At 43.5% G+C, this 27,717-nt stretch overlaps 1 protein-coding gene across 1 annotated transcript; it reads left to right on the top strand.

Annotated features, from left to right (window-relative positions):
* The first annotated feature begins 821 nt into the window (after positions 1-821).
* CHDH (choline dehydrogenase) lies at positions 822-20,216 on the top strand. The gene is given in 10 exon segments (XM_044451343.1): positions 822-887; positions 1,967-2,036; positions 2,873-3,357; positions 3,359-3,677; positions 9,136-9,287; positions 12,910-13,039; positions 13,191-13,325; positions 14,784-14,926; positions 16,391-16,493; positions 17,857-20,216. Coding segments are annotated over 8 exon segments (1,833 nt in total). The 5' UTR covers positions 822-887; positions 1,967-2,036; positions 2,873-2,925; the 3' UTR covers positions 18,276-20,216.
* The last annotated feature ends 7,501 nt before the right edge of the window (positions 20,217-27,717 follow it).

The following is a 27,717-nucleotide window of genomic DNA, read 5'->3' as shown; positions in this document are numbered from 1 at the left end:
GACAAACATCTGCCTCTGCTACCTGTCCTCCGTGCAAACTGTATACAGTCCACAGCAGCTGCATTACCATGACAAAAGAAAAGGCCCGGGGCCCTAATAGCTCGAAGTAATCTTTATGGTGGAACTGTGCTATCATGATGAGTCACATTTGCTAAACTGGAAAGGTGCAGGGCTGAAGCCTGGTAGGTGACCATATGTGGAAATGAAGCAGGGGGTTGGACTCCATGGCTTTATAGACCCCTTCCAACTTGACTACTATTCTATTGTTTAGTTTTCAGGAAACACAACATGTGCAGCTGACGAAAGAGAGAGCTTGATACACTTTTTAAACAACCAGGGAGTAGTCACAATTCAATCATGCTTTGTTTATATAGTTACTAAATCAAATAAACCTTTCCTAAGAACTGGCAATTGAATTACTTACGTATGTGATAGTTTGGACGTGATGGGGAGGAGAGGAAGAGGGAAGAAGGAAAATAGCTGAAAGCCATGAGCTCTGCAGGAAAATCGTGCGGTCTAAGAGCACCAGGGTCACAAGAATGTCTTACATTCGGCCCAAAGTGTCCTTCTTTCCTTCGTCTAGAAAGACGAAGCCTCCCAGACCAGGGGATGAGAACGATTCCAGGAGGCACTGTAAACAATCGTAACAGAGGGCAGGGAACCGAGAGGCCATCTAGTTCAACCCGCCGCACATCGCACGCCCAACCAGAAACCGGAGGGAAGAGCGGAAGGAGGAATGTTGTCCAAGCATTTTCGGGTACAAGGGTTCTAAGAGTAGCCCAGCCCCCTCGGGTCCCGCCTCTTTTCAGTTCCTGGCCGCCTTCTCTTTGGACTGTGCAGGTGTCCGTCGGGGAAGTTGCTGCTGGGCCACGGCTGCGCGACGAGAAGTGCGTGTGGGCGGGGGGTGCGGAGGCGAAAAGAGACAGCCCCGAAGGCCGGCGGCTTCTTTGGCGAGGAACGGGCAAGCGCTGCTGCCCCCGCGATCCAGAGGGTGTGCGCCTTGTGACGGGGAAAGGAGGCACGCGGAGGGAGGTGCGTCGGTCGCAGACGTGCCCTGCGCTGACGAGCCGAATTTAGGCAGGACGGGGTGGGCGAGACAGGGGAGCGTTGGCAAGGCGCGGTTCGAAAGGGCAGCGCGGGGGGGGGGGCAGAGCGGAGCGAGCGGAGCCAAGGGGACGCGGCGGGGAGCGGGCAGTGCCAAAGTTCCTCTGGCGTCGCCCCAGCCGCGGTTCTGCGCGGGAGCAGGCAGCGCTCATCGCAAATGTGGCGCCTGCCTGGCAAGGGGGCATCGAAAGCCCACCTCCCCCCGCAAATCTCCGCCAGTCCAGTCGGGCGGTCTCGGGGCACCGCGGGCCACAGCAGGCCACGCTCTTGGCATGGGAAGCGTGCCTAGCAGGAGGCTGGTTTCTCGCCCCTCCTCCTTTCCTGCGCTCTGTGGAAGGTATCCTGCTCATTTGTTTAAAAAAGGCATGGACAACCCTACTGAACTATAGGATAAATCCACAAATTATACAGTAGGGCAGTCCTTCATTAGCGCCCTTAACTCTTTTAGCCTGAAGTGCCTGATCCTGCCTCATCTTGAAAGCTAAGCAGCGTCAGGCCCGGTTGGGATCTGGATGATAGACATGAGTCCTGCATTGAGCAGGCAGTTGGACTCAACTGTATGCTTCTATGATTCTAATAAACTGCCCAGAGAGCCTTGGCTGTTGGGCGGTATAAAAATGAAAAATAAATGTTGCCTCAACCTTTCTTCATTTTGAAGGGTGCCTGTCATTTAGCGGCTTTTCAGCCTTCTTATTTTTACCTTTGGCATATTGCAACCCTCTGAATTTACCTACTCCCACAGGCAGTTGTCATTAAGGTCACTTGAATAAATGCAATTTTAAATTAGCAGTTAAATCCTTAATATACATTCCAGTTATAGTTTTCCTGTGTTTTTACACTTTTGTCTTTTTCCATACCATAGAAAATCCATCAAATTAAAGATAGAATTGCTGCAGTGTCTTCCAGTTGTTAGTGCTAAGAATCTTCCATCTGTAAGTATATAATATCTGCCTGAAATGAAGTGGAATTGCATCCCACCACTCCACTTTGAGCTCTGAATAGAAAGTAGTGTTGAAAATGGTTTGGCTAAGAGATGCAAGGTAGCAGGGATAGAATGCTTGGCGTACCAAAGGTGAAGGCCTCTCTGACCTTTACAGTTAGGAACTGTAAATCAAAAATATTTTGTTTAGCTATTTAAGAAACCAGAGAGTTACATATTTGTGAAAGTGTTGAGAGTTTTCAGTTTGAAATCCTTAAGTCTTCTCAAAGTACTGCAATATCTTGATTTGCTTGAAGAAGAAATGATGGCAATCCAGTTGTAGAAGGATAGTTTTAGACAGCTGGTTCCCTCTAACAGAAACTCAGATTCTGCGTTCTTTATTATGCAACCAGTCACCCCCTTTCCCTTTTATTTGTTTTTCTTTCACCAATCAGATTTGGCTAGGTGCTGCCATCAGAAAGTCTATCAAATGTGAAGGCAATGCTTCTTGGATTAGTTGCAAGGTGAACCTAGACAATCACAGCTCATTCAGTGAGCTAGTTCATATGGTTACTCTTTTCCTGATACTACAGTGTTTTGCTTTCATCTGCTTCTTCACTGCCTATTGCTTTTGCACATTAAGTGTGCATAACTTAAAATACCTGTGTGAATATGCAGGTACAAGAAAATTAAGGCTAATTTTCTCAGTGGGTTAGCTTTGAAAAAAAAAATGTTTTCAGTACAACCCAGTGAAGGCTTACAATTATTATTTCTTTATACATTTCTTTAACTCCATCCATTAGACTTAAAATGCATTTTAATAAAGATTACTTTTTCCCCTTTCTTTAGATCAAAATATTTTATCCTATATTGTTTACAACAGAAAACAAACATACAAAAATATGTCTTATTTAATCAAAGGAGTTCAGAAATGTGGTTTTGCCAATCAAGTGCACAGAACAGGAGTATTAATTAAAAAATGTATACTGAAAGGTTCAGACCCTTTCACTGGACGAATCATGGGAACATCCAAGCCATTTTCTCAAGCTAGTTCAAAACACATGGACACTTTCAGTTACGTCATTGTTGGAGCTGGATCTGCAGGATGCGTGTTAGCCAACCGACTGACTGAAGAGGCTCACAGCACTGTTAAACTGCTGGAAGCAGGGCCCAAAGATACTCTTCTAAACAGCAAACGATTACTGTGGAAGATTCATATGCCTGCTGCATTAACTTACAACCTGTGTGATGAGAAGTATAACTGGTATTACCATACAACTCCTCAAAAGCACATGGATAATCGAATCATGTACTGGCCCAGGGGTAGAGTATGGGGGGGGCTCTTCATCCCTCAATGCCATGGTGTACATTCGGGGCCATGCAGAAGATTATAACAGGTGGAGTAAAGAAGGGGCTGTTGGATGGGGCTATGAATTCTGTTTGCCTTACTTTAAAAAAGCCCAAACTCACGAGCTGGGTGCTGACCTGTATCGCGGTGGAAACGGCCCACTTCACGTGTCAAGGGGAAAAACAAAAAACCCTCTGCATTATGCATTCTTGGATGCAGCTCAGCAAGCTGGGTATGCTTTCACAGACGATATGAATGGTTTTCAACAAGAAGGCTTTGGCTGGATGGATATGACCATATACAAAGGTTAGCTTTAAAGTACTTTATTTGGAATATACGTAAATCACCAAACTGTTATTCTGTATAGAGTCTCACAATGATTTTGAAACAGAATTCTGGGAAATCCTGTAATTCCTTTGGAGTTTATGAATAACTTCTTAGTAAGGATGCAATCCTGAACATGTTTATACAGAAGAAAGTCCTACAAGCCAGCCGTGCAGGCTGGGGAATGCTGAAAATGGCAGGACTTTCTTGTCTATGCATGCAGAAAGACAAAAGACAAGATCGGTAAGGATAGACAAGCACTCAAAAGACTATCTGCCTAATTCTTCTAGTCTTTTATGATTTTATGTTGTATCCCCCCATACTGAGAAGGGAGTTGGACTAGATGGCCCCCAGGGTTCTTTGCAGCTCTAAGAGTCTATGCTTCAGAGTTGTCTGTGCTGTCATTCAAGACAGCTCATAGTGGGCCACAGCAAGACTAGCCTGCGTGCTCTGTGTGGACTGAATACGTACCATACTGGCTGCCCTGGCGTTTATTACAGCTCTCTGGAGTTGTGTAAGAGACAAGATGATGTGGAAAGTGTTCCCAAGTAAAGAAATGCTGGAGGCTCTTGGCCTTTGACAATGTGCAGTGCTTCTCATTTGAGAGAAGGGAATGCTTTATTAACAGGATGTTTGAGTGTGATATTTATGTCAACAAATTTATGACTGTAGAAATAGTATTATAAGTGGGCAGCTTTACAGACTGTATGTCTCTCTTCCCCAATCTGGTCCCTTCCAGATATGTCAGCCTACAACTCCCACAGTCCCCAGCTAGCATGGGCAATTGTAGGTCAGCCCATCTGGAGTCGCAGCCTAACATAACTGGTGGATTCCAGGTTATTGAAGGCTACTGTATTTGCTTTAATGCACTTTCTGGGAAAAGATGGGACACCGTCAGATGGGAACATGTAAGACTGGGTAAATTAGTGCAAGCTCTGGGAGATGGGGAATGCAGCTTCTGCCTGCAGGTTCCAGCACTCTCTCTCCCAAAAAGCATGTCATAGAAGACAACCATCCAGGGGTCAAGCTCAGCATTGTATTAAAGTACCAAGCTGGTATGGGGGTCCTGATAGACTTTGGACTGGTTGCTGGAAGTCTGAAGCCAAAGTGATACTGTGTGATAGGTCAGAAATCATAATAATATTGCTAAAATGTATATGTACAAAAAGCCTAGCCTGTTTTTTTTCCTAACCATGAAGCAGGTAATAATGACAATACTTGTTAAATGCTTGTTAAGGGGTTTTCACATCATTTTCATTTAGGAACCTCAGTAAAATGTCATGATATCTTATGGATCTCACAACCACATGCCTTTGCCCACCAAAGTAAACAACATAGGAAAAAGTCATAAGAACATAAGGAAAGTCATGCAGGACCAAGCAAGTGGTCCGTCCAGTCCAGCACTCTGTTCACAAGATGCCAAACCAAATGCCCACAGGATTCCTCAAGCATGATGGGTACAAGCTCAGCAACTGATGTTCACAGGCATGCTGCCTCTGTTAATGGAGGCAGAACATAGCCAACAAGGCTGGTAGCCATTGATAGCTTTCACCTCCCTGAATTTGTCCAGTCCACCTTTAAAGCTGTCGAAATTGGTGGCTATCACTACTTCCTGTCGCAGTGAATTTCATAGTTCACTGTGAAGAAGTACTTTATCTCTCCTAAATCTACCACCAATCGACTTCATGGGATGACCCATTGTCCCGTGGAATAGGAAGAAAAATATCATCCTCTCCACTTCCTCCACACCATGCATAATTTTAAACACCTCTGTCATGTCTCCTCTTACTTTCTTTTTTTCTAAGCACAACAACTCTAAATCTTGTAACCATTCCTTATAGGGGAGTTGCTCGAAGTCCCCCCCCCCCGTCCTTCTCTGCACTTTTGCCAACTCATTAATGTCCTTTTTAGGTGCAGTGGCCAAAATTGTGCACAATATTCTAACTGCAATCGCATGAAAAATTTGTATAAGAGGAGTACGACCTTGGCAGTTTTATTTTCAGTTCCTTCATACTAATAATACTAAATAATTTGTTTAACAATTAAAAAAATCAAAGAAAACATTTGTACTAATGATTGTAATTTGGAATATTTTTAAAGATGATTGGACAACTGGAAAATTTAGCCTTTATAAATGAACTAATGAGAGCTCTTTTTTTTTAATGTGAAACTTCAACTCGGTGACTTTGGCATATTTCTTTAATTCTTGTTCTGAGTGTTGATACGCACACATTGTGGTGCTTGAACAGAGAGAATAATTATTGTTAATATTAGAGTTAGCCCTTCCTTTTGAGAGCCCAAATGCAATCATATTTCCCTGATATACAAACCCAAACAAATTGAATTAAACAAAACTTTCAAGAGGTGTCACGAAATTAAAGCAAGCTGCGCGTTACTTGTGGATTTTCTTATTCTCCAAGTGAGACATGACAGGCTGACATAAAAAGGGAAAAGAGCATCCCAAAGTAGGAAGATGTAAAATTTCTGAGACCTGAGGGTACTTACGGAATGCTGGTTGAAAAAGGCAACTCAGCAGTGGCAGCTGATACCTACTAAGTGTGGTATCTACTGAGCCAAAGGCTCACCAGAGACAGCAAAAGGATGATGGTGAAGGTAATACCCTTTGAGCAGGAATCTTAGAACCCACCAGCAAATGCTGAGAGCATCAGAATGCATTTCTTTCTAAGTATAGCCTCTGAACTAGTGTGCTGCAAAATCCAGCTTACACATGTCTACTCAGAAGTAAGAAAGACTTAATTACTCAGGGGTAGGCATGGCCCACAAGCAGGGTGAATACCAAAACCCATCCTTTTGCATATAGTAATGAACTACTGAATCAGCTGCACAAAAGCACTCCTTTAGAGTTTCATTCTGTTCCAACAGCAACCCACGTTGCACGGAGAAGGAAATTCTATGCTCAGGAATGCAAAATGGTGGGTGGGGAAGCCACACAATTGCGCATGCCATACATTTATCTCAGTGATGTACTGAAAGTACATGCTCCTCCACCCGCTTGCACACACACACATGCTCCCCACCACCACCAGAAGACACAAAGACGCACTCGTTTTCATTCACCATGATCTCTCTCTGGTTAATATGAAGTTGCTGGTGGGGTATTTCTGTGTGTGTCCAGGAAGTAATTAACAAGGGGTGGTTCCTTTTTTGGAAAAGGTTAAGACCACTCCAAAAGAAACTCACTCTGAATCTTCTGCTGCCCAGTTGTGCATATTCTTTTCTTATAGAAGATACTTGAAAAAGTTATGGTAGGGCAGTTGTAAGCATCCTTGAAGCACCCTGATTGTCTAGATCTATTACTATATGCCCTTTACCTTGTTGCAGAACTAAACTAGCATTGTTTGCTCTGAACCTATCAAAACAGGATCAGAGCAAGTGTAAACCTGTTAATTGGGCATTGGTCTTTCTTACAGGGTTGATTTCAGAGTGTAGCACTGGCCAGCTTTTCCTTGTCTGCTTGGCAATGGATCTACAGTAGGGGTCCTCAAACTTTTTGAATAGGGGGCCAGTTGAAAGGCTTTTTGATGATCTACAGGGTTCAGCAGTTTACCACCTTGTCTCTAATGTTACTCAATGTCTATTCAGAGCATCTGTTAGGCAGTTTGGAGCCCCAGCTGTGCTCAGTATATTGATGACACACAACGCTATTTTCCTGTGACATCTGAATTGAGATGAAGCTGTGCACCTCCTGGATCAGTGCCTTAGGCTGTACAAACTGAGGCTGAATCCCAGCGACATGGAGGCGCTGCGTGAGGGGTTGTCCAGTCCATTGACTGTTCTGCATGGGATAGCACTTCCTGTTTTGGATGGGGTGCACTGCCGTTGAGAGATCAAGCGCATAGCCTAGAGTTATTCCGGGGCCATTCTTTCCGCCTGGAGGCCCAAGTGGCCATGGCAGCTCGGAATGTCTTCAGTCAGCTTTGACTGGCGTGCCACCTATTGCGCCTCCTAGACAGCAATAGTTTGGCTACCATTGTACAGGTCTTAGTAACCTCAAGAACTGAGGATTGGATTGTTGTCATACGCTCTACATGGGGCTGCCTATAAGGCTGGTTGGGAGGCTGCAGATGATTGCAGCTCAGCTGTTGTCAGGAGCATGTAGCACCTCTATTAACAGAGCTATGCTGGCTGTTATTTGTGAGTGCGGTGTCTCCCATACTAACCTGCCCCCATCTCTGGTGTCATCAGATGAAGCAGACATGCTGTTTGTGCATGGACCTTCAGTCTATTTGGAGTCAACTCACAGCAGAACCTTGAGTGTACTGAGGTCCCCCTTTCTGTGGAACTCCCAGCCTGTTGATGTCAGACAGGCATCAACATGGTTTCATTTTCAGCACGCTGCAGGCATTTTTATGTAAACAAGTCTTTGATGACGAGCCAGCCACAGTTTTATTAACATTTAAATCAGTTTAAAACACTGATTTTTTTCTTATTTTTCCTTTTTTATTTTAAGTGCTTGGGTATTTTGATGGAAGTTGCTAGGGAAGTTGTGTAAACAACATGGGATTCTTTTAAAAACATTCTTTTCACAGAGTTCATTCTGTATAGCCTGAAGTGCCTGATTCTGCCTAATCTTGGAAGCTAAGCAGGATCAGGCATGGTTAGAATCTGGTTGAGTGACCTGAGTGAATAAATCTATGATTATTGTTGTAAAGCACCAGAGAACTTTGCCTATGGGTGGTATGGCAATGATGGTAATTTTTATTATTATTATTATTATTATTATTATTAGTCCTCAATTCATTGGACTCATTCCTTTTGGCAGAGAGAATTCTAGCTGATGGACAGTTACTTTCGTTTCGAACAAGCAAACTTTGATAGCGCTTAAGGTTTTTAATTTATGCTTAATTCTTCATTTTAATCCTTAAATACAAGTGCTTCTTTTCTTTGACAAAGCTTTATGCACACAGTTCATGGGACTGCAACTACAGCTGCAGTAAAAGAATTTCTTTATATGTGGCCAGCAATGCCTGCTTTCTGACAGCTGTCAGAGTGGAACAGAGGGCCTGGCCTGGCCTGGCCTGGCCTGGCCTGGCCTGGCCTGGCCTGGAACAGAGGGCCTGGCCAACGGGAGCCCTACACTTTGTCATTGTGGTATTATGACATGCATGCAGAACTGGAGGAAGTGATAAGACCAGGTTGTGCGTGCACCTCCAGTAACGTTTTGCATACATTGTGCAGAAAGTATATCTGTATGACTGCGTAGAACTGTTCCTATGTCTAGGTCAATAGATTATCAGTTTGTCTACTGGGGTGATAATTGCTAAGAAGCATATATAACAGCAATAGGACATATAAGATATGCAGAGACAATATATAATAGCAATACATAATCAAAAGTTCTTGATATAGCACTGTCAGGATATCTGCCAATAATCATTTGGATTATTGCTGCTGTTAATTGAAAACTTGTATCTTGAAGGTCAGAGGTGGAGCACAGCTAGTGCCTACCTTCACCCGGCATTGTCCCGTCCAAACCTGTCAGCAGAAGATGGTACACTTGTAACAAAAGTTTTGTTTGAAGGTACCAAAGCCGTGGGTGTTGAATATGTTAAAAACGGAGAAAAGAAAAAGGTAAGATTCTTTTAATTGACTCTGCAGAGGGAGTAAAAATACCCGAAAATGAAATAGGTACTCAGTTGACATTAACATAAATTGTTATTACATCAGAGTTATCTCAGGCTGCTGTTCTGCTAGTAGCAGATGCATTTGGAGAAGTGAAATGGATACGGAAACCCTGGGATACGTTCATCCAGATGCACTGCTGTGTTCTGCCAGGGAGAAGGAGTGCGAGGCGCTCCGCCTGCTGATAGTGCCCGATATTCACTGGGCCCTTTGCACAAGAACCTAATCAAAACGGGGCCTGACTTGCATGTTTGAGACTTACACCGCCCCCCCCCCCATCATGAAAGTCTATGTAGACATAGCAGCTAGCTACCCACAGTTAATGAAAGTTGGTTGGCTGGTTGGTTTATTTAATTTTGAAATAAATGTTGCATTTGTTAGGGGACAAATCCTATACAAGTCTAGACAAAAACGGCTTTTTCTGAGTAAATACACTTTGTTTCCTAAATTTTGTTTGTTTTCTCACTTGAGGAGATAGTCTTTAAAATAATGCCTGCTGCAGTCTGTGTTTTGCACTTCTGTTTTCCATTAGATAAAAAGTATTTTTCTTCATAAAAATTTGCTTTACCAGTTGAAACTGTCTGTACTGTCACTTACAGGATTAATCAGTTATAATTGCTATAATTGGGTGACAGTCCTTTAGACAACTGCTCATATGGATGGTGTAAAGTCAGAAACAGGATTTCATTGACTGTTCAGATTGTCCTGCCTGGCTCCTTTCTCTCAGATCTTTTAATAATCTGCATTTTCATATTCTTTGTGTGCTGCATGTTTTTAAGTTACCTATTTTTATTCTCTCTGGATTTTTTTATGCTGGAAATCTGTTCCCTTAATTGCAGTATGTTGTGTTTTTCCATTTTGTTCTGTAATGTTTTGCTGAGATTGCTTGCTCTCAGATAGCAAGGCTTTGAGCAATTTAAAAAGTTAGAAATAAACTGGCTTTATGGTGATTACCATCATCTCCTCTTTGTTCCCAGAATCAGTTTGCTTACTTCTGAAGATGGTTTCATTCATCCTATTGTTTCTTGATATTTCTTCCATAAATTTGTCTAATCCATCTTAATTATGCTTAAAGCCATTGTCATGTCTTATAGCATGAGTTCTATAAATGGAATATGTTTTGGGGAAAAACTGTGTACTTTTTTAGGGAGACCTTGAATTTTAATATGATGATTGAGATAAAAATCACAATTATCTCTCAAAGCTCTTCAGTTCTTCCTTAGGAGGAAAGAAATATTAATAGCACTAAAAAAACCACTAATAGCACAAAAAAACCCACTAATGATGAATAACCATCATTCTGTTAACTTTTTAATATTTTGTCTAGCTTTGTGCTATCCCCCTTGATAGTTGTTTGGAGCGTCCTCCAGCATGCAGTGCCCTAAAAGAAATGCAGCATGGTGCTGCAGTATCTCATGTCAGGGACCTGAAAGATGCCATTTGTCATGGACAAGATTTGTATCACCAAATGGCTGCTGTTGGTCATCAGAAGATGGAACCAAATAATCTCCCATTGATCTGCAAAATGTGTATTCTTGCCACATAAAAGGGTCTTTCCATTAATGATGCTGGGCAGAAGTTGATGTGAATGAGGTTTAAGGCATGGCTGCTGTATTGGTGAGGTACTCAATTAATTCGGCCATCCTGATGATCTGCAGGCTTCTCATTTTTCCTGTCTTCAAAGCTGATTTGTCTCTCCTTAGATTACTTGCCTCAGAATAATCCCACTGACTTGGCTGCCATGATCTTGTTGTAACATTTGCCTTTGAAAAGTCTGTCCTAGTACTTCCCATTCGTTTCAGTAAAAGTTGTACTCAGAAATTCTTATTATCTAGAAACCAAGCAAGTAAAATCATGCACTGCTTACTCGGTAAAGACAGCTACACAAGGACACCTCTTCAGAAACTGTTCATTTGCTCGTTCACATTTATAGCCTTCCTCAGCCCAAAGGAAGAATAAATTAAGGGGAAAAGCTATATAAAACATCAACACTTAGAAAAATATCATTCTAAAAATAAACTGCATTAAAACACTGTTGCTTGGTAATTTAATGCTAGGCCCTAAACAAAAGTCCAAAAAGACATTTGATTTTTCCAAAATTTTTCTATGCTTGGATTTTGGTGAGGTTCTGAGCTTGGATTTTAGTTAATTTCCAAGAAAAGGCAGCCATGGAATGAATTTACACAAGTACATACACCTACGCACGTGCACGCGCGTGCACACACACACACACACACACACACACACAGAAAGAAACCGATAGGCCTTAAAATGGGCACCTAAAACAGGGTAGTTACCATCACAACATAGAATTCTAGAATACTAGAGTTGAATGCGGCCAGAGGGCCATTGGGTCCAACCAACAGTGCTCCAAGTTAAACTATCTCTCAGATAGCTGTCCAGCTACATCTTGAATGCCTCTAGTGTGGAAAAACCCACAACCTCCCTAGGGAATCAGTTCCATTATTGTACAGTCAGAACATTTTATATAAATTTATGTTTATATGCTTGTAGATTACCTGATTAACACAGCAGAAGTGGATCTGACCTGAGATTTAAATATATATTCTCTTCCTTAGCGTAGTGATCGTTTATGGCTGAAGAGTCATCTTTGTGCTCTCTGCTCATCACGTGTGCAGGCTCTGTGCCCACTTGGAGTCTCATTTCAGGGACTTCTGTAGCTGAGTAACTTGGCCCGGAGCCCTCCCCTCCAGTCTCAGTGCACGTGTCCCCACAGGTTCCCTTGGTCCTCTTTGGACCTCCATTGCGGTGCCCTCGTTAGGGAACTTTTCTGCATCCAGGCAATGTGAAAGCATTTTCTTTTTCCTTTCTCTTGTTCTTTAATCTCTTCTTGTTATTATTTCTTGATTATTTATGTTCACTTAGGCTGGTGGACATTCTTTGTGTCTTTTTTGCCTTGAAGAGAGGCATAGGTAGAACTCGGCACACTTTGCCAGTCTTTCAATGAATGAGCCTGACGGAGCCAACTCTTCTTTGGAAAATGGGCAATGGAGGCTGTGGAGCAACCGACAGAAACTGTGGGCAACCCTTCTAGCCATCCTGGGCATGGGTCTGTCCCATTTTGTTACTGTGTTACTTCTAGAGAGCACAACCTCTTCTTTGCCTTCACGGGGACTATACCAATCAAAAACTTGCTACGCACAACCACTGACTGCTTGCAAGAGGAATACCCTTTTATGGAGAGAAGAGCCCCCTTGTGGGTAGAGAAGAATCGATACTCTTGGGAACTGTGTGGTTTAGAACCAATAGAAGCCTTTGGCTCAAGACTGAATCAGTTCATGCGGATGACGCAGAAAACTTTAGGAAATCCGATCAACCCTGGTCTTTAGGACACAGCTGCACAGCTGTCACCCATTTCTCTTTGACTAATGACCTGGCAGATGTTAAGCAGTCATCTCAGACCGGCAGTCTAGAATCCAGAAATGCTGAGCCTCAGGTAATCAGTACAGAAATTGCCACAAATAGGGCACAGCTCTTTCCTGAAAGCGTCCTTTTGTTTTTCGTTTGGTTAAAATCAAGTGGATTTATAATCAGTTTTCTTTTATTTCAGGTTTTTGCTAGTAAAGAAGTTATTTTAAGTGGAGGTGCCATAAATTCCCCACAGCTACTTATGTTGTCTGGAGTTGGAAATTCAGATGATCTCAAAAAATTAGGAATCCCTGTTGTCTGCCATCTTCCAGGTTCGTATGGAATAATACGTATCTCCTAATGATACACAGAGTTGTAATTCAGCTTTGCAATGATTGGATCGAATAAAGATCTGCTTGCACTGATGAGGGCATGCTTGCTTGCTTGCTTACAAGTAGGTGGGCTTTTTATCGTTTCTCCTAGGAGTTGGACAGAATCTCCAAGATCACTTAGAACTGTACGTGCAACAGGAGTGCACTCAGCCTGTCACATTGTACAACTCACAAAAGCCCCTTCAGATGATCAAGATTGGTCTTGAATGGCTCTGGAAATTTACAGGTACAATTTAAACACGCCTAGTTGTGCTTTCTTTCTGACAGGGAACCATACCAACTTTTCAAATAAAAAGCCCATCTTGGCAGGAATTAAGGTACCTCCGATGGATTTGATCCAGACACGGGTTTTGAAGTGTGGAAGGAACAGGGCTGGTGGAAACAGACTTCTGCAGCTGCTTCATCCTGTGGAAGATGCTGCACAGAGGGTTAGATGCCTCTGCTGGATGGGGTGGGCTGTGATGCAGTGGGTGGATGGGAAGGGGGATCGTAAACATAAGGCAGAAGCATTGCATGAAAACTGACACAGTCTTACTGACCTTCCATGCACTCTTATTATGCTGGGGAAATGCGCAGTATGTGATGTGCACACTGGGAACTGCATCCAGGCAATGTGAAATGTGCCATGAATTTTTAGAAGTCTGCACTCCTCCATACCTTGGAAAGATAAACTATAGCAAAGACTGAAAAGGCATATTGTTGCAGTACATCATACACAAAAGGACTTACTGACCTTTTTGGGGAGGATTTCATTGTGCATCCAGAATCTACATGAGTCCTGCTTTATTTCACTGTATCCAGAAGACTTCTCCCTGATTCTGCATGCATCTTGTTATAGCTGCTTACAGACATGTTGCATTCAGTCAGCAGCTCTCTATCCCTCCCATCCAGATTTGATTCTCTGACATGTAAGCATCAGCGTACTTCAGCTCTTCCACACGTTCTCCCCCAACAACAGCACCTTTCCATGCAAGGAAAAAGATACCTGGAAAGATACCTGAGCTTTCCCTCAGCAGCCTGGAGCGGTTTATTCATGCTAACCTCCTTGCACCAAACAGGAAGTAATAGCAATGGAAATTTTTTAGAACCCTGCAACTTGATTCACAGCACAAAATACTTGGAAGGGAAGTTCAAAGATGTGTCAGGACCACATCACAAGGCAAAGGGTAGGCCAGCCTTGCACCTGAGCAGGCTGGTTTTGCACTGAAGCAGATAAGGAATCGCACCTTGTAGGAAGGCTTTCATCTATGACTGGCAAATAGCGCATGCTTTGTTTTTCAGTGAAACCTTCCTTCAAGAAGTTTGCTGCCGCCCACTCCTTTCCGAGGAATCACAGAACATGTCATTTGGTCTTAAAATATCTGCCTCTGTTCAAATATCTGGTTTTATTTTTGTCTCATGGAATGCCTTAAGTGTCAGCACTTTACCGTAAGGGGGATGCACCAGTAGTTTTTCTCAGTTTTAAAATCAGATAGTGATGAGTGAAGCGGACTTGGTGTGGTCCAGCAAAGTTATGCCCTTTGGACCTCAAGTGCAAAGCTGAATGCAAGAAGACAGAGGAGAAGCTGACTTTTGCGAAACGGTGGCCAGTCTATTTTGCAGAGCATGGGGTAGCATCCTGTGATGAAATTTGCTTTTTCTGATCCCAGCTCTTTCCTCCGGCATGCTTTCTGAATTTATTCAGGTAGTGGCGCCACTGCTCACCTAGAAACTGGTGGATTCATTAGAAGTCAACCAGGAGTTTCCCACCCAGATATCCAGTTCCATTTCCTCCCTTCTCAGGTGATTGACCATGGGCGGGTTCCTTCTCAACGTGAAGCGTATCAGGTAAGTGGCACAAGAACTCCGGTCAATGTGCAGCAGAGCTTACCTGCCCACCGAGCAAAACTATCACAGACTGTGCTGGAGCAAGGCTGCTTTACATGTAAAGGAAATTTAAAATTAGATTCTGTCCTTGGAAGCTCCTTTGAATCTCATCAGCACCACCATTGCATAGAGGCTTCAATCAGATGCTGCTGTTTCTCTTGCATTATGGCTTTGTAAACAGCGATAGTGCCACCACACTTCCCAGTAAGGAGGCGCACTAATATTGGGAGGGTGGGTTGTTAGGATTTTTCAGAGCCCAGCTCCTCGCTCCTATGATCTCGGGGCTGCTTCTGAAGGCCACACCCCTGCTCTGCCATCCCATCTCTGCAGCCGGCACCGAAAGAACTGGGTCAGCTGCCTCTCCATGAATGCAGCTGGGCTTTGGAGAAGCAGGAGAAGGACATGCCGGCGGGGAGGGAGGGGGCTGATGGCCTGCACTGATTCCTTTCCGTGCCCCAGGCCCCTCTCCCCGATGCTTATTCGAGATAGTTGAGCATGGCCGTCTAGCAAACACACACCCTTTGAGGCTGGCTGCAGCAAAGCCGTGCCTCACGCCATGTGTTGGATGAATGCGTCTGCAGCAGCGCCCCTGGATTGGGACCTAAAACGATCAAAGTGTGGGAGCAACTCCACAAACAGAAAAAAGTTCCTACAGTTAGAGAAAAGGGGAGCAAGGGAAAATGCAGGGGTACAAATTTGCCAGCAAGTGGAAAAGAGGACATTTTTCTCCCTTGCAGAATACTAGAACCCAGGCTCATCCCATGAAATTGAAAAGTGGGATGTTCATGAGAGAGAAAAGGAAGCTCTCCACACGTAGCGCATAAACTGTGGAATTCACTGTCAAATGATACGGTGGTGATTCCCAATTTGGATGGCTTTGAGAGGGAATAAGATGCATTATTGGAGGAGATTATCAGTGCTACTGTCTGCATCATGCTCCCTACAGTACTGGAGGCAGTATGCTGGGGAACATGGGCTGGAGGATGCTGCTGTGGCCGTGTCCTTCGTGGATTTCCTGGGCAGCTGGTTGGCCACTGTGTGAACAGAATGCTGGACTAGATGGACCCCGGGTTTGATCCAGCAGGACTCTTCTTGTGTCTTATTAATGCATGATGTAATCCATGCTAAAAGCCTTCTGTCACTGCTAAATCAGGGTCCTTGCATTTTATAGTAAAAGAAATTTTACTTATTTGTGAATCCATTGGTGCTCCTACCTTATTTTCCTGGCTTGTTGACCAGCATTAAGTGAGAGTTCCCTGGTTTGCATGTAACGGAGAAGTCTGGCTTAAGATAAATGAAGATCTTTGTGATTATCCAAAGCAGCCCATACGGTGTAAACAGCTTACAAGACAATCCAAATTCAGACTTTCTGTTAGTTCAAAAAGAGCACAGAGATGGCATGTTTCAGCACATTTGGTTTTTCAGGTGCATATTGGGCCCATGCGAAGCACCAGCATTGGCTGGCTGAAGCTGAAAAGCACAGACCCCAGAGAGCATCCCATCCTCGAGCCCAACTATTTGTCAGCAGGTAATTGTCAAGCCATCTGTGCTTTGTTCTTTGTCCGTTTCATAAAGTCCATTATATGTAACTAAATGCTCTTGCACTTACCTGTGGACAGTGTTGCTTACCTGTTCCTGTTCCTGTTCCATTCACCCATCCAAAACGGTGTAGGTTATGGCAGAGTTTGCTACTTACTTCCATCAAACGTGTAACAAATGTTCACAGTAATTATTAAATGTTCTCATTACTAAGTGGATGGAACTCCAGTAGAGCCAAGTTATCTAAAGCAGGCAGGGAGTATCCTTTTCACTCAAAGGCTAAATTCCCATTTGGGAAAGTTCTCCTTGGCTGGATCCCATCTGAGTGGAGGCCAAAGGCAAAGGGGGGAAGCACCGGAGTGGTGGTGTTACTGACTGGAACCCTGCTCAGAGGTAGACCATGCAAAGACGTAGACCATGCTCAGGTAGACCTGCTCAGAGGTAGACCCTCCCCCCCCCCCGCCTCCTCAGACATAAGCAGGGCAAACATCTGCAGAAGAAGCTTTGGGGTGAGTGGGGAAGATTAATTCAGCAGTTTTTTTCTCCAGGTGCTGCCCCTTCTCAGGAGGGAGAAGTTGGGCGATACATGAAGGGGCCCTTTCCCGGTGCTCAGCTGGTTGAGCTTTTTATGCTAGAAGAGGATCAAAGCCTGTGGATGGAAGCTGATGGACTAGAGGAGGAACTCCTGCAGGCCTCATTTAACCTGTCAGCTTTCCCTTGCTTGCCCTTTATCTAAAGAGATCCAAGGCACAGTGATTACAAAATGGTCACAGTCTGTGCCCAGAAGTGTTGCTTTAACGAGTCCTTTGCAAATACTGTCTTTGCAGAGCCTTCTGGGCCAACTGGAGTTTCCTGAACTGGTGCTTGCAAAACTTGCCTATGCCAGTCCAGAATCTCTGATATGCACACCAAGCTCTCATGCCTTCATGGCATGAAGTCAGGGCTGTTGTTAAGCTTGAAAACATTCAGTTGTCTGACTCGATCACAAAATAAATCTAGTCATTGGAATGAAACGCCAATGGAGCCATCTCGCCTGCGCCAGGGAGGGGAATTATTTGACTGACGACCCACCAAGAGCCCTTCCACTTTGACCCAGCAGAGCAGGTGGATGGTGGGGGCTTTTTTCCTTTTCCTGGAAAATTGTCCAGTGTTGTTGTTCTGAGCAAAATCCACATTCTTAAATAAGTGGTTGATAGCTTTTTCTGGATAATACTGCTTTCCATCGCAACCTCTAGTACTCTAGGTTAGTTTGGTTTATTTGTCTTAACTGCAGAAACAGAAATTTTGGATATTACGCTGAGAACTGTTGCCCTTTCTTTTCCTTTCTTTTCCTTTCTTTTCTTTGTTTACAGAAAGAGATATGTGGGAGTTCCGTCAGTGTGTGAAGCTAGCTAGAGAGATATTTGCCCAGGAAGCCTTTGATAAATTCCGTGGACCTGAAATTCAGCCAGGAAGACATGTTCAGACTGATGGAGAAATAGATGCTTTCGTGAGACAGAAGGCTGATAGTGCCTACCATCCTTCGTGCACTTGTAAAATGGGGCAGAGTTCGGATCCTAATGCTGTGGTTGATCCCCAGACAAGAGTTATAGGCACAGAAAACCTCAGAGTTGTTGATGCTTCAGTCATGCCTAGCATTGTCAGTGGGAATTTAAATGCCCCAACCATCATGATTGCAGAGAAGGCTGCTGATATCATCAAGGGGCTGCCATCACTTCAAGAGAAAAATGTCCCTGTGTATAAACCGAAAACTTTGGAAACACAGCGCTAGGGAGCTGCAATTTTCTCTCTGGCATATAGAAGTCTAGCAGTACAGTCCTATGTGGATGCCCATCACCTTCTCTACTCAGAAGGTCACAGTCATCCTGTGGAGTGCAGGAGAAGCAGGCAGACCAGGGTTGCCTCCATGCTCCCCTCACCCTCGAAAGCATGTTGCCCCTTCTCTTAAGGAAGAGGGGCTGGATTGGACAGAAGCTGGTGGAGTGCCACCTTGCCCCACCTGCTGGAATGCCCCCAGCACCTGTCCTAAAGACAGTCTTCTATTTCTGGGGCCTCCACCAGACTGGCTGAGAGGGTTGAGGGAGGCCCTTCAATGGCAGAGTTGCCACTGTGACCTTGGAAGAGTTTTCTGAGGTCACAGTGAGCCTCTGTCTTTGCTTATGGCCAGCTAGACAGTATCTGCCAGCCGCAGGCCAGGGCCCTGAGCATCTTGCCTTTACCTTTGCCATGAGAATGAGTATCAAATGCAACATCTTTCAGTTTATCTCTTGAAATTGCTTTATAATCCACTTTCTGTCAAATAGGATTCGGTGTGTAATGGAAGTTGTTCAAAAGGTGTTGGCTGAATCCTCTAGTAATAAGAGGGAAAACCTGTTATCCCAGAAATGATCGAGTAACAACATGGCTGATTCAGCTAGATATTTATTAGTGTGTATAGCAGGATCTTAAGATGGACTTGACCTCAAATCTTGAGTAGGCCTTTACATAGCTGGCAAAACAAATGCAAACAAGTCAAGGTGTAGTTGATATGCTTTGACCTTACATTACCACAAGTGCAATTTTGTATGAGGTTTCTTCAGATCTACATCAAGTATAGTGCAGAAAATGTAAATAGTGGTCATTGGTTCAATACCAATAGTAAAGTGCACTCCAGAAAAACAAAATTCCATTGAAGTTCATGGAATAAGAGAATTCATTCTCTCTCAAGCTCTACTGTAGTTTTTAGTCCCAATTAAATGTGTTGGATTTACCAAATGTGTGGGCATTGACCAAAATGGTTTTCTTGCTATTAGAGAATAGTCTTTACACTGGCCCATGCACAAAACAGCTGATTTTAGGCAAGTGATCTCAGATATTTTTAATTCTAAATATAGCTGAACATTTTTTGATGTCATGATTCTGCACTTGAAAGTAGCTAATATATCTTTAAAAATGCACAAAAGTAGCATACAAACCAAATGATTTTAAGTAGAGGAGTGATTAATAGGAATAGCAGGTTACATGATGGCCGCCTGATGTGAAGAAGATCAACTGGCAGAGGCTGTGGAGGGCATGGCCATGACTGACAAGCTGAGGGTTGGTTGAATCCTGCAATCAGGCTACTATTAGCAGGTCCGTTTGTACATTGCTGTGTGCAACAGGTCGCACAAGGTTTAGTAACTCGGTCATTTATGATGGGAAACTATGCCCTTAACCTGCTTTGAGATAAATTTTACTAGGCAATAAAGTCAGTTCAGGAGCGTAATCAGTTAAAGGCAAGGAAGAGACAGCTAGGGATAATCACAGACTCTTTCCTGATAGTGGTTATCACCATGCCTGAACAGTATTTTAGTCAAGCTTGGAAGGATAGCCTCACTGTTATTTCATGCAAAAACTCCCATTTCCTGTCTGCGAGGAATGCAAGAGATTCTCATTAGCGCCCACGGGGCATGTTTGCCCTCTGTGTCCACTCCCATTCCATCTGTTGCTAAGACTGGAGGGGGCAAAAGTGAGTGCTAGATTTCCTATAGGACGGGAATCTTGGCTGTTGCAGGAATGGAGTATTCACATTGTGGCAATAAATCTGAACTGTGCCTTTTCGAGAATAACCCAAACCTCTGATGAAGACAACTAGCATACAACTAGAATTTTAATGGTTATATCTTGCAAGAAATGTATATGAAATGAAATGAAATTTAATCTCTGAACCATATTTGTTGCTAATTGTAACAAAGGTTGCCATTAAAAGGTTTTAATTGTTCATCACTAAATATTCCATTTTGTCATTTTATTACCTGGCTTTCAGTTTAAGATACTTTCTAATAGCAGCCTGCTGTCATCACTGCTTGATCATTTTTATAAATTAGGGTGCAGTCCAGTGTCCTGCACTCCAGAAGCACATGAGCCTCTGGGGCTTGGAAGCACTCAGTGCATGAAGCAAGGTGCAGGCAATCAGTGCGGCTGCCATGCCTCACCAGGGGCATAAAGACACAGCGCGCTATTAAAATGCAATCCTAAACCCAAGACATAACATGGGACCCAGTTCACCTGTTTGTACACACAGCAGCAGGTTGCGCACACCTGTCAATGTAAAGCAAGAGTGAGCTTTGCCCCCCCCCCCCCCCCCCCCCGGAAACTGGTTGCCCTTATTAACATAGCTGAGCATACCAGCTGTGGCTCATGCACAGTGTCTGCTAGCAAAACTCTCACCACTTCATGTATATGTGAGGTGGCTTTGGTTTGGTTTTGCTTAATTCTCCACCATACCATATCCAGGAGAGGTCTTGCCTGCAGCAGAGTGCAGTTCTGCATGCATTCAGAATGACTACTGAACTCAGCTGAAATATGGCCTGTTCATACATGCATGCATGTGGTATCTGTACTTGTCTTCATTATTTCTTTGAAGCCATTTCATCCTGTTCCTCTGCCAAAAAGTTTCCCCAGGTGAGGGACGTAAAAAAGCAAGAGGAGACAGTCCCTGGGCTCAGGCTCATGTTCTGAAAGGCACAATGTAAAAGGAAGAGGTGCTGCAAGGCAAGACAAAAACTCCAGCACACGCTCCTACTTTTATGGAATTTAATGACCAGCTGTGATGAAAACAGTTTATGGAACCAGACTCTGCAGAGCTAATGGAGCATCCCTGCATCCCTCTTCCTCCACAGCAGAGACCTGGGGGAGAAACTTGCTGGACACTGGACTTCACAACTCACAAGAAGTTTCTTGACTACAGTTTGCGGTAGTCCTGACCATAGGCCATGTTGTCTGGGAATGAGGAAGGTTGAAGGTCAAACCCTCTGGATGAGCCCAAGTTGGGGACTGCTGCTGTAGTGGACAAGCTTTGGGTCTCAGCCAGCATGGCTCTTCTTAGGTTCTTAGGAGGCACTTAAAGGCACTCAGCAGAACTGAGTGCTTGATGTTGCAGTTGCTTTTGTGGAGCTGGCCCTGTTGGAAAGTGTTTGCTTTTGAACTGACGTGATGTGAAAATGTGTCTGACCCTCTCATCTGTTGGCCTGTTCATACCTGTTCACACCCTCATGTGCACACTTTCAAGGGAGGGCTGAATCTGCCCTCCTGAGTAAACATGCAGATAATTGGTCTGGAAGCTTGTTTGTGCATATGAATCATCCCCAGAGCCAAACAATGCTCCCTCTTAACTTTGGTACTAGATACATAAAGGCAAAGAATGGAATTGCTCTGTCATTACATAGCACCCTGATAATGGTCAATACAGCAAATAGCTTGAAGCAGGACATGGGCTGAGTGGAGCCAGCAGCCTGGTTTGCAGTCCAAGGGTGACATGCTAATGCTACTATCAGATCATGTTAATGAATTAGTTGCATATTAAAACAAGGAATTACTTTTCAGTCAATTCAACATGCCACCTCAGTAAATAAAGCATTTCATGAAAAGTCTTCTGGAACTGTTAAAGCAAAACTGCTTAGCCCAGAAAAATGGACAAATAAAAAAAAATTCTGACTAGAAAAAAAAGAAGGGATCCTAGCTGGAGGGACAACTGCATATGCTCCCGAGCAGGTCCTGCTACCTGGTGCTGCTGCAAAGCAGTAAAATTGTGGCGCGTTGGAACTCATCAGGGAAAAGAAGGGCAGGTTGGAATAAGGATGCTACTGAAGAGAAAATGTGACTGCATGAGCCCTGTCCCTTAAGGAATCAGGTAACTCGTTTCTGTGATAGATGTTCTTTCTTGAAATAGAGAATAACATAATTTACTCAGCATTATAAAATGTAAAAGCTCATATCCATCAATGTGAGGTGTATATTCTTTAAAAATGCAGACTTTCAGCTTGTAGAATGGCAGTTTTTGTGTGCACGTAGCACGTTCAGGGAATCCTGGCCAGCAATGTAGCACATTATTACCTTTAGGGCTTTTAAGTGGCAGAGATTGTCAGAATCATGTTAGATTTATTGTCCCACTGTGATGTGACTGATGGGAGCCCCATTTTAAAATACAGCATCTGACTCAAAGCTGCTGTGTGTGAAGATCAATGCTACTGCATGCCATGCTTACCAGAAAGCAGGAGTCATTTCCATGATTGTAGGTGATTCTCACTGCGTTATTCTCTAGTATGTAACAGATCCATCGATTATTATGAACCCAACAGCACTGAGTGGCATAACCTTGGATGATATATTCCCCCCATGTTTCGTTTAGGATTGCTTTTACTGTCATGGCAAATACTGTTTTCTCTGTTCTAATCCACTCATTTGCCTGAATGCCTAACAATGCCTGGGAGCAATTATTAATCACCTGAAATGATCTCAACATTTGATATCCTTCACCAATGTCCTATTTGCAGCATGCTGATGTAATTACAGAACATACGAAACAGTCTGCTGGAAGCTTAAGCCAGAGGGATGGAGTGCTAAAGGGATGGGGCAAGCTTGCATGTGCTGACCCCAAGAATCCCTGGCTAGGTCGTAGATTGCAAACGACTTCAGCAAGTCTGGGGGAGAACCTCTAGTTCTTGTGTGTTGCACTCCTGCTCCCATATCAACTGCAGGAGAAAAGAAAAAGACTTAACAGCTACAAAACGGATGCTCAAAAGTGTCACATTCTGCTTAAAATCAACCTATAGATGACATGCTAATTTCAGGCTGATTTTTTCCTCTCCTCCTGCTTTACTGCCAAATCTCAGTGGTACCGGCAGCAGGAGGGGTAGTGGGGCCATGGGAAGGGCCCTGCTGCCTTCCATGGGAGGGGCTTGTCTTAAATCTTTGCATGCTCAGCACAGCCATCTAAAAGGTGCTGTAACACATTCAGTGAAACACACTTGCCCAGCTCCTGTGATCAGGCACCTTGATAAAACCCCTTAGCCATATTCCCCATTTCACAACCTCACCAAAACCCTAACCCTCTCCTTACTTTAGCCACGCAGGCAAAGATCCACACAGGAAATGTTGGAAGTGTTGAAGAGAGGGGAAGGATGAACTATAAGTCCATATTTTTGTACCACTGTTGTCTGTAGTGAAACTGGTGTACTTTTCAAGCGCTCCAAAACATGCAAAAATTGGGAACAGAGATGGTAGTAGGTCAAGCAAAAATAGCTGTGTTGTACCATCATCATATTTATGAAATACCATTTTTAATTTATTTACAAAGTGCCTTAAAAACCCTGTACATGACACCAGCATTTAAGCATGTATATTATACTGTTAATTTCTTTTCAAAACAGAGAAGAAAAGTATTTTAAAAATCTAAACTCCCAATAAAGGTACATTCTTGAGGTACAATGCAAGTTGGGTGAGCAGCAAAGAACCTTCCAGGCATATATGGCTAATTAGTCATATTGCAGATACTAGACATCAGAGTTCCACTAGCATTCTCAATAGGTAGACTCTACACACACACGTGCACACATGCGTGCGTGTGTGCGGGGAACTAGAGCAGTCCTTGGCCTTACATGCCTTTCACCATCTTGAGCAGAGCCTGGAAGCTGAAGACACATGAGGTCTCCACTCAATTTTGTTAGAAAAGACTTCCTGATGCTATAAGCAGAGTTCAACAGGGAACACTTGTTCAGCAGTACTTTCTCATGTTTAGTTGAACACTATTTGAAGATACCACAATTTGATATGATTTGAAGCAAAAGAGAATGGATTTGCTCTGTCATCCATGCGACAGCCCTTCAAATAGTTGAAGCAGTTTTCATTTAATTTCTTAATCATCTCTTCAATAGGCTAAACATACGCAGCTCTTTCAAGCATTTCTCATAGGATTTGCTATTCAGGCCCCTCTGTATATATTTGAGTTTGTCAACATCCTTCTTAAAGTGCACTGCCCAGGAGTGGTCACAATACATCAACTAAATTTTAACCAAAGCAGAATACAGTGGCAGAATTACATCTTGTGATCTGGACAATGTTTATTGTGGCCTACAACTGCATCAGTCCCTTTAGCTCTTTGTACCTCCTAGCTGATTTGTGCTTAGCTTGCGCTTGATGAAAACCTCTAGATCCTTTTCATATTTGTCATGGCCAAGTCGCATATTCGGTGCATCTCACTTTTTCCTACCTCGATGAAACTTTACACTTCTCTGTTGAAATTCATCTTAGTGTTGGCTGAGTTCTCTATCATGTCAAGGTCATCTGGAATCCTTTTAATTTCTTCAAGTGTTAGTTACCCATCCCAGTTTGTTCCCCCCACGCCCCCTGCAATTTGGAGCATCTTGTGCATAAACATTATATTAAGATATTGATCAACACTGGGTCCAGGACAGAATCCTGTGGAACCCCAGTTGTTCCTTCTCTTCTGGTTGGTGAGGAGTCATTGAATAGTCATTAATGAGGAGTCCTTGGTGAGCAGTCAGCAACAAACCCACTAGATTCTTCACAGTGACACTGTACGATGCCAAAGGCCTCAACTTCAAGGAAAACCAACCCAGGAGAGGATGCCTACATTTGTGAAAGTAGAAGCAACAAGCATTTATTTCTTTATCCTGCAGCACTGCCATTCCCAGCCTGCTGCCCTCAGGTCTTGGACCGCAGCTCTGCTCATTCTCAGCCAGTATAAAGGGAATGGAGGTCACCTGGCTAGGGAAGACTGTGCTATAGCACATGGCAAGTAATTCCACTGAAGCGAACCACATGGTTCCCGCAGATTTCAACGGCATTTGTGCAAGAGAACCTCCGCATGGATAATGCCCATGGTGGTCAAGGGGAAATGTTCCAAAGCACAAATCCACATTTCTTTGTATTTTACCATATACAAGAAGAAACAATCTTTAGGATTTAGAAGCTGTTAGTACAAAGAGTCCCAAGTATAATAAATTACACCTTTTTATTCTGAAGAACATTTTGCATTTCATTTCATACAAAATGATGTAGGTCAAGAAATAATTTACAAACCCTTAAATTCTCTCCTGGCATGTGAAAGAAGAATGATTCAAGAAGAGGTCTGTAAGGTATCCATAGCAAATTGCCACTGTGTACAAAATGGTAATATTAACATAGTTTGTATGTGTCACAGTTTTAGAAATGTGACTCGAAGTGCTACCTATTTTGTTAATACAGATAAACCTTGATAAAGTAACTTGACAGAGCAAGTCAATTTATCCAGTGTTAATAAAATAGACTTTTGACATGTGTCACTCTCAAGAATTGCATTAGCCTCAATATCAGGGCTTGGATCCAGCACAGCCGTTCCTTTGTTCCAGCATCTTCATTCCTCTAGAGCAGTTTTGGAGGATGCATGGAGGCTGCAGAAGGAAGGAGAGAACATGGAAGTCCCATTCCACTGGGGAACACTGGTGCTGGATCAAACCCCAGGATTTTACTGCATCACAAACAGTATCTGAGCCCTCCCTTGTTTGTATAAAAACAAATCCTGGAAACAATACACAGAGAACAACAAATGGGAGGCAACCATGCCATGCGCCTCACATTAGGAACGGTCTGGGTCTGCAAATGACTGCTTCTTCTTCACACATCCCACCAAGCTGAGAAACAGTTTCCATTCAGCTGCTACGCTGCTCCTTTGCGAGCTGCCTCTACCAAGAAAAATGCCTGTTCAGTTGCAGCTCAGTTACCTGCAGGTGGATACAGAATTAAATCCCACTGCATTCAGTGGGGCTTACTCCTGGGGAAATGTGCATGGGATGGGAGCCTGAGGGTGCAATCCCAGGGCCTCATGCCGTCATCTGGGGGCCAGTTGGACCCAGCACGGCATTCTGTGCCCTTGGCACTGGGCCCCCAAAGGCCGAGCCGCTGCCGTGCCACCTTGGGCACACACAGATACCTCAGGCAGGGGGAAAGGGGCATGCCAAGGTGAGGAGGGCAGGACGCGAGGGCCAATGGCTTATGCCATAGCCAGATGGTGCCCCAACCTTTTCCTCAGGACTTAATCTAGGTGTCCCCAAACAGCCATTTCGATAAAGGGCATGGGATGAGTGGGGAGGCTTCCATGCATCCTGGGCAGGGGTGCCAAGACTGGGCCCTTCATTTGAGGTTAACAAACCCCAAGGGCAAAGGAAAACCTGGTGGGAAGGGGTCCAGCCTGATTTATTTATTTATTTATTTCTATTTACCTGTTATTGCAGGAGTTCTAGTAAAAATAAATGCACAGCTTGTTTTCAATCAAAAAGCTCACAGATAATTCCAAATCTCTTAACTTTCCAAATATAAGACTGCAAATAGTCATCTTCCATGTTTTAGGTTGTAAAGTGAGATTCCGACTGATTCAAAATATCTTATAAAATCTCTGTAGCATCATTTCGTAAATCTTTACCTCAAAAGCATTTTACAATGAAGAATTAAAAGGTGGATCTATTTAAATATTTAATCCTATAGCTCTATACAGTCCAAGTAAAAATACTTCTAACTAGAATTCTGTAGAGAATTACAATAATTAGGCTCCATAAATATTGCTGCAGTTCAATTACGGTACAATAATTACAAAATATAGAACATCTCTTTACAAATACAAATGATTGTAGATTACAATTTATTTACAATAAACTCTGCTATATAATTTTTAATAAACTATCTTATCTAACTCTACTTTAACCTGGTTGCGAGTGCATTGGTAAAAATGCATTTATTCCAGTTTAGTTTGCCCTTAATGTGATAGTCATAAAACGGACTATCTTTAATGATATTTTGCTATGTAAACTGGTGTTACATATGAGAGAAATGTTTTTTCACCATCATTCCAATAAAACAATCTCTTGCAGCTAGAGTTTGACAAACTGTATTAGGCAAATGCTCAAAAAAGAGAGGCAAATTTGAAAACAAATATCTGACCGGATATGCTGAATGCAGGGAACATTTGATACGCTGTGTGATCGGAGGGGACGGCCCTTCTGATTGCCATCGCCCTCTTTTTCTCCTGGAGACCTTGTTTTTAGTGCCAGACCATATTCCTCTGAGAACCCCTTACGCTCCAAAGGGCAGCAGTGCAGCACCAAAGGCAGCTTCTCTTCCAAGGTTTTCTTCGCTGTCTGAAAATCGGCTGGTTAGAATCTGGTTAGAATCTAAAGAGCAACCTCCACTCAGGGGTGAGCCCACAATTCTGCAGCAAGGGCCTCATCGACTTTCTGCCGCTCGGATCCTGACTCACCACACCAGAGAGCTTATAATAAAGAAAAGTACGGCTTCCTTGCAATGTGACTTCATCGCGCGTGCAATGCTTCGTTCCTCGTTAATTCCAGCGAGTGCCTAGCATCTTGGACCTATGAGGCACTTTTGTTTATTTAAGATCAAACATGTGTTCTTACTAAATA

This window comes from Varanus komodoensis, unplaced genomic scaffold (assembly GCF_004798865.1).
Source record: "Varanus komodoensis strain SLA01 unplaced genomic scaffold, ASM479886v1 scaffold6_2, whole genome shotgun sequence".
NCBI classification, from domain to species: Eukaryota; Metazoa; Chordata; class Lepidosauria; order Squamata; family Varanidae; genus Varanus; species Varanus komodoensis.
The sequence above is the reverse complement of the archived record's forward strand: the minus strand, read 5'-3'. Positions and strand labels throughout refer to the sequence as shown.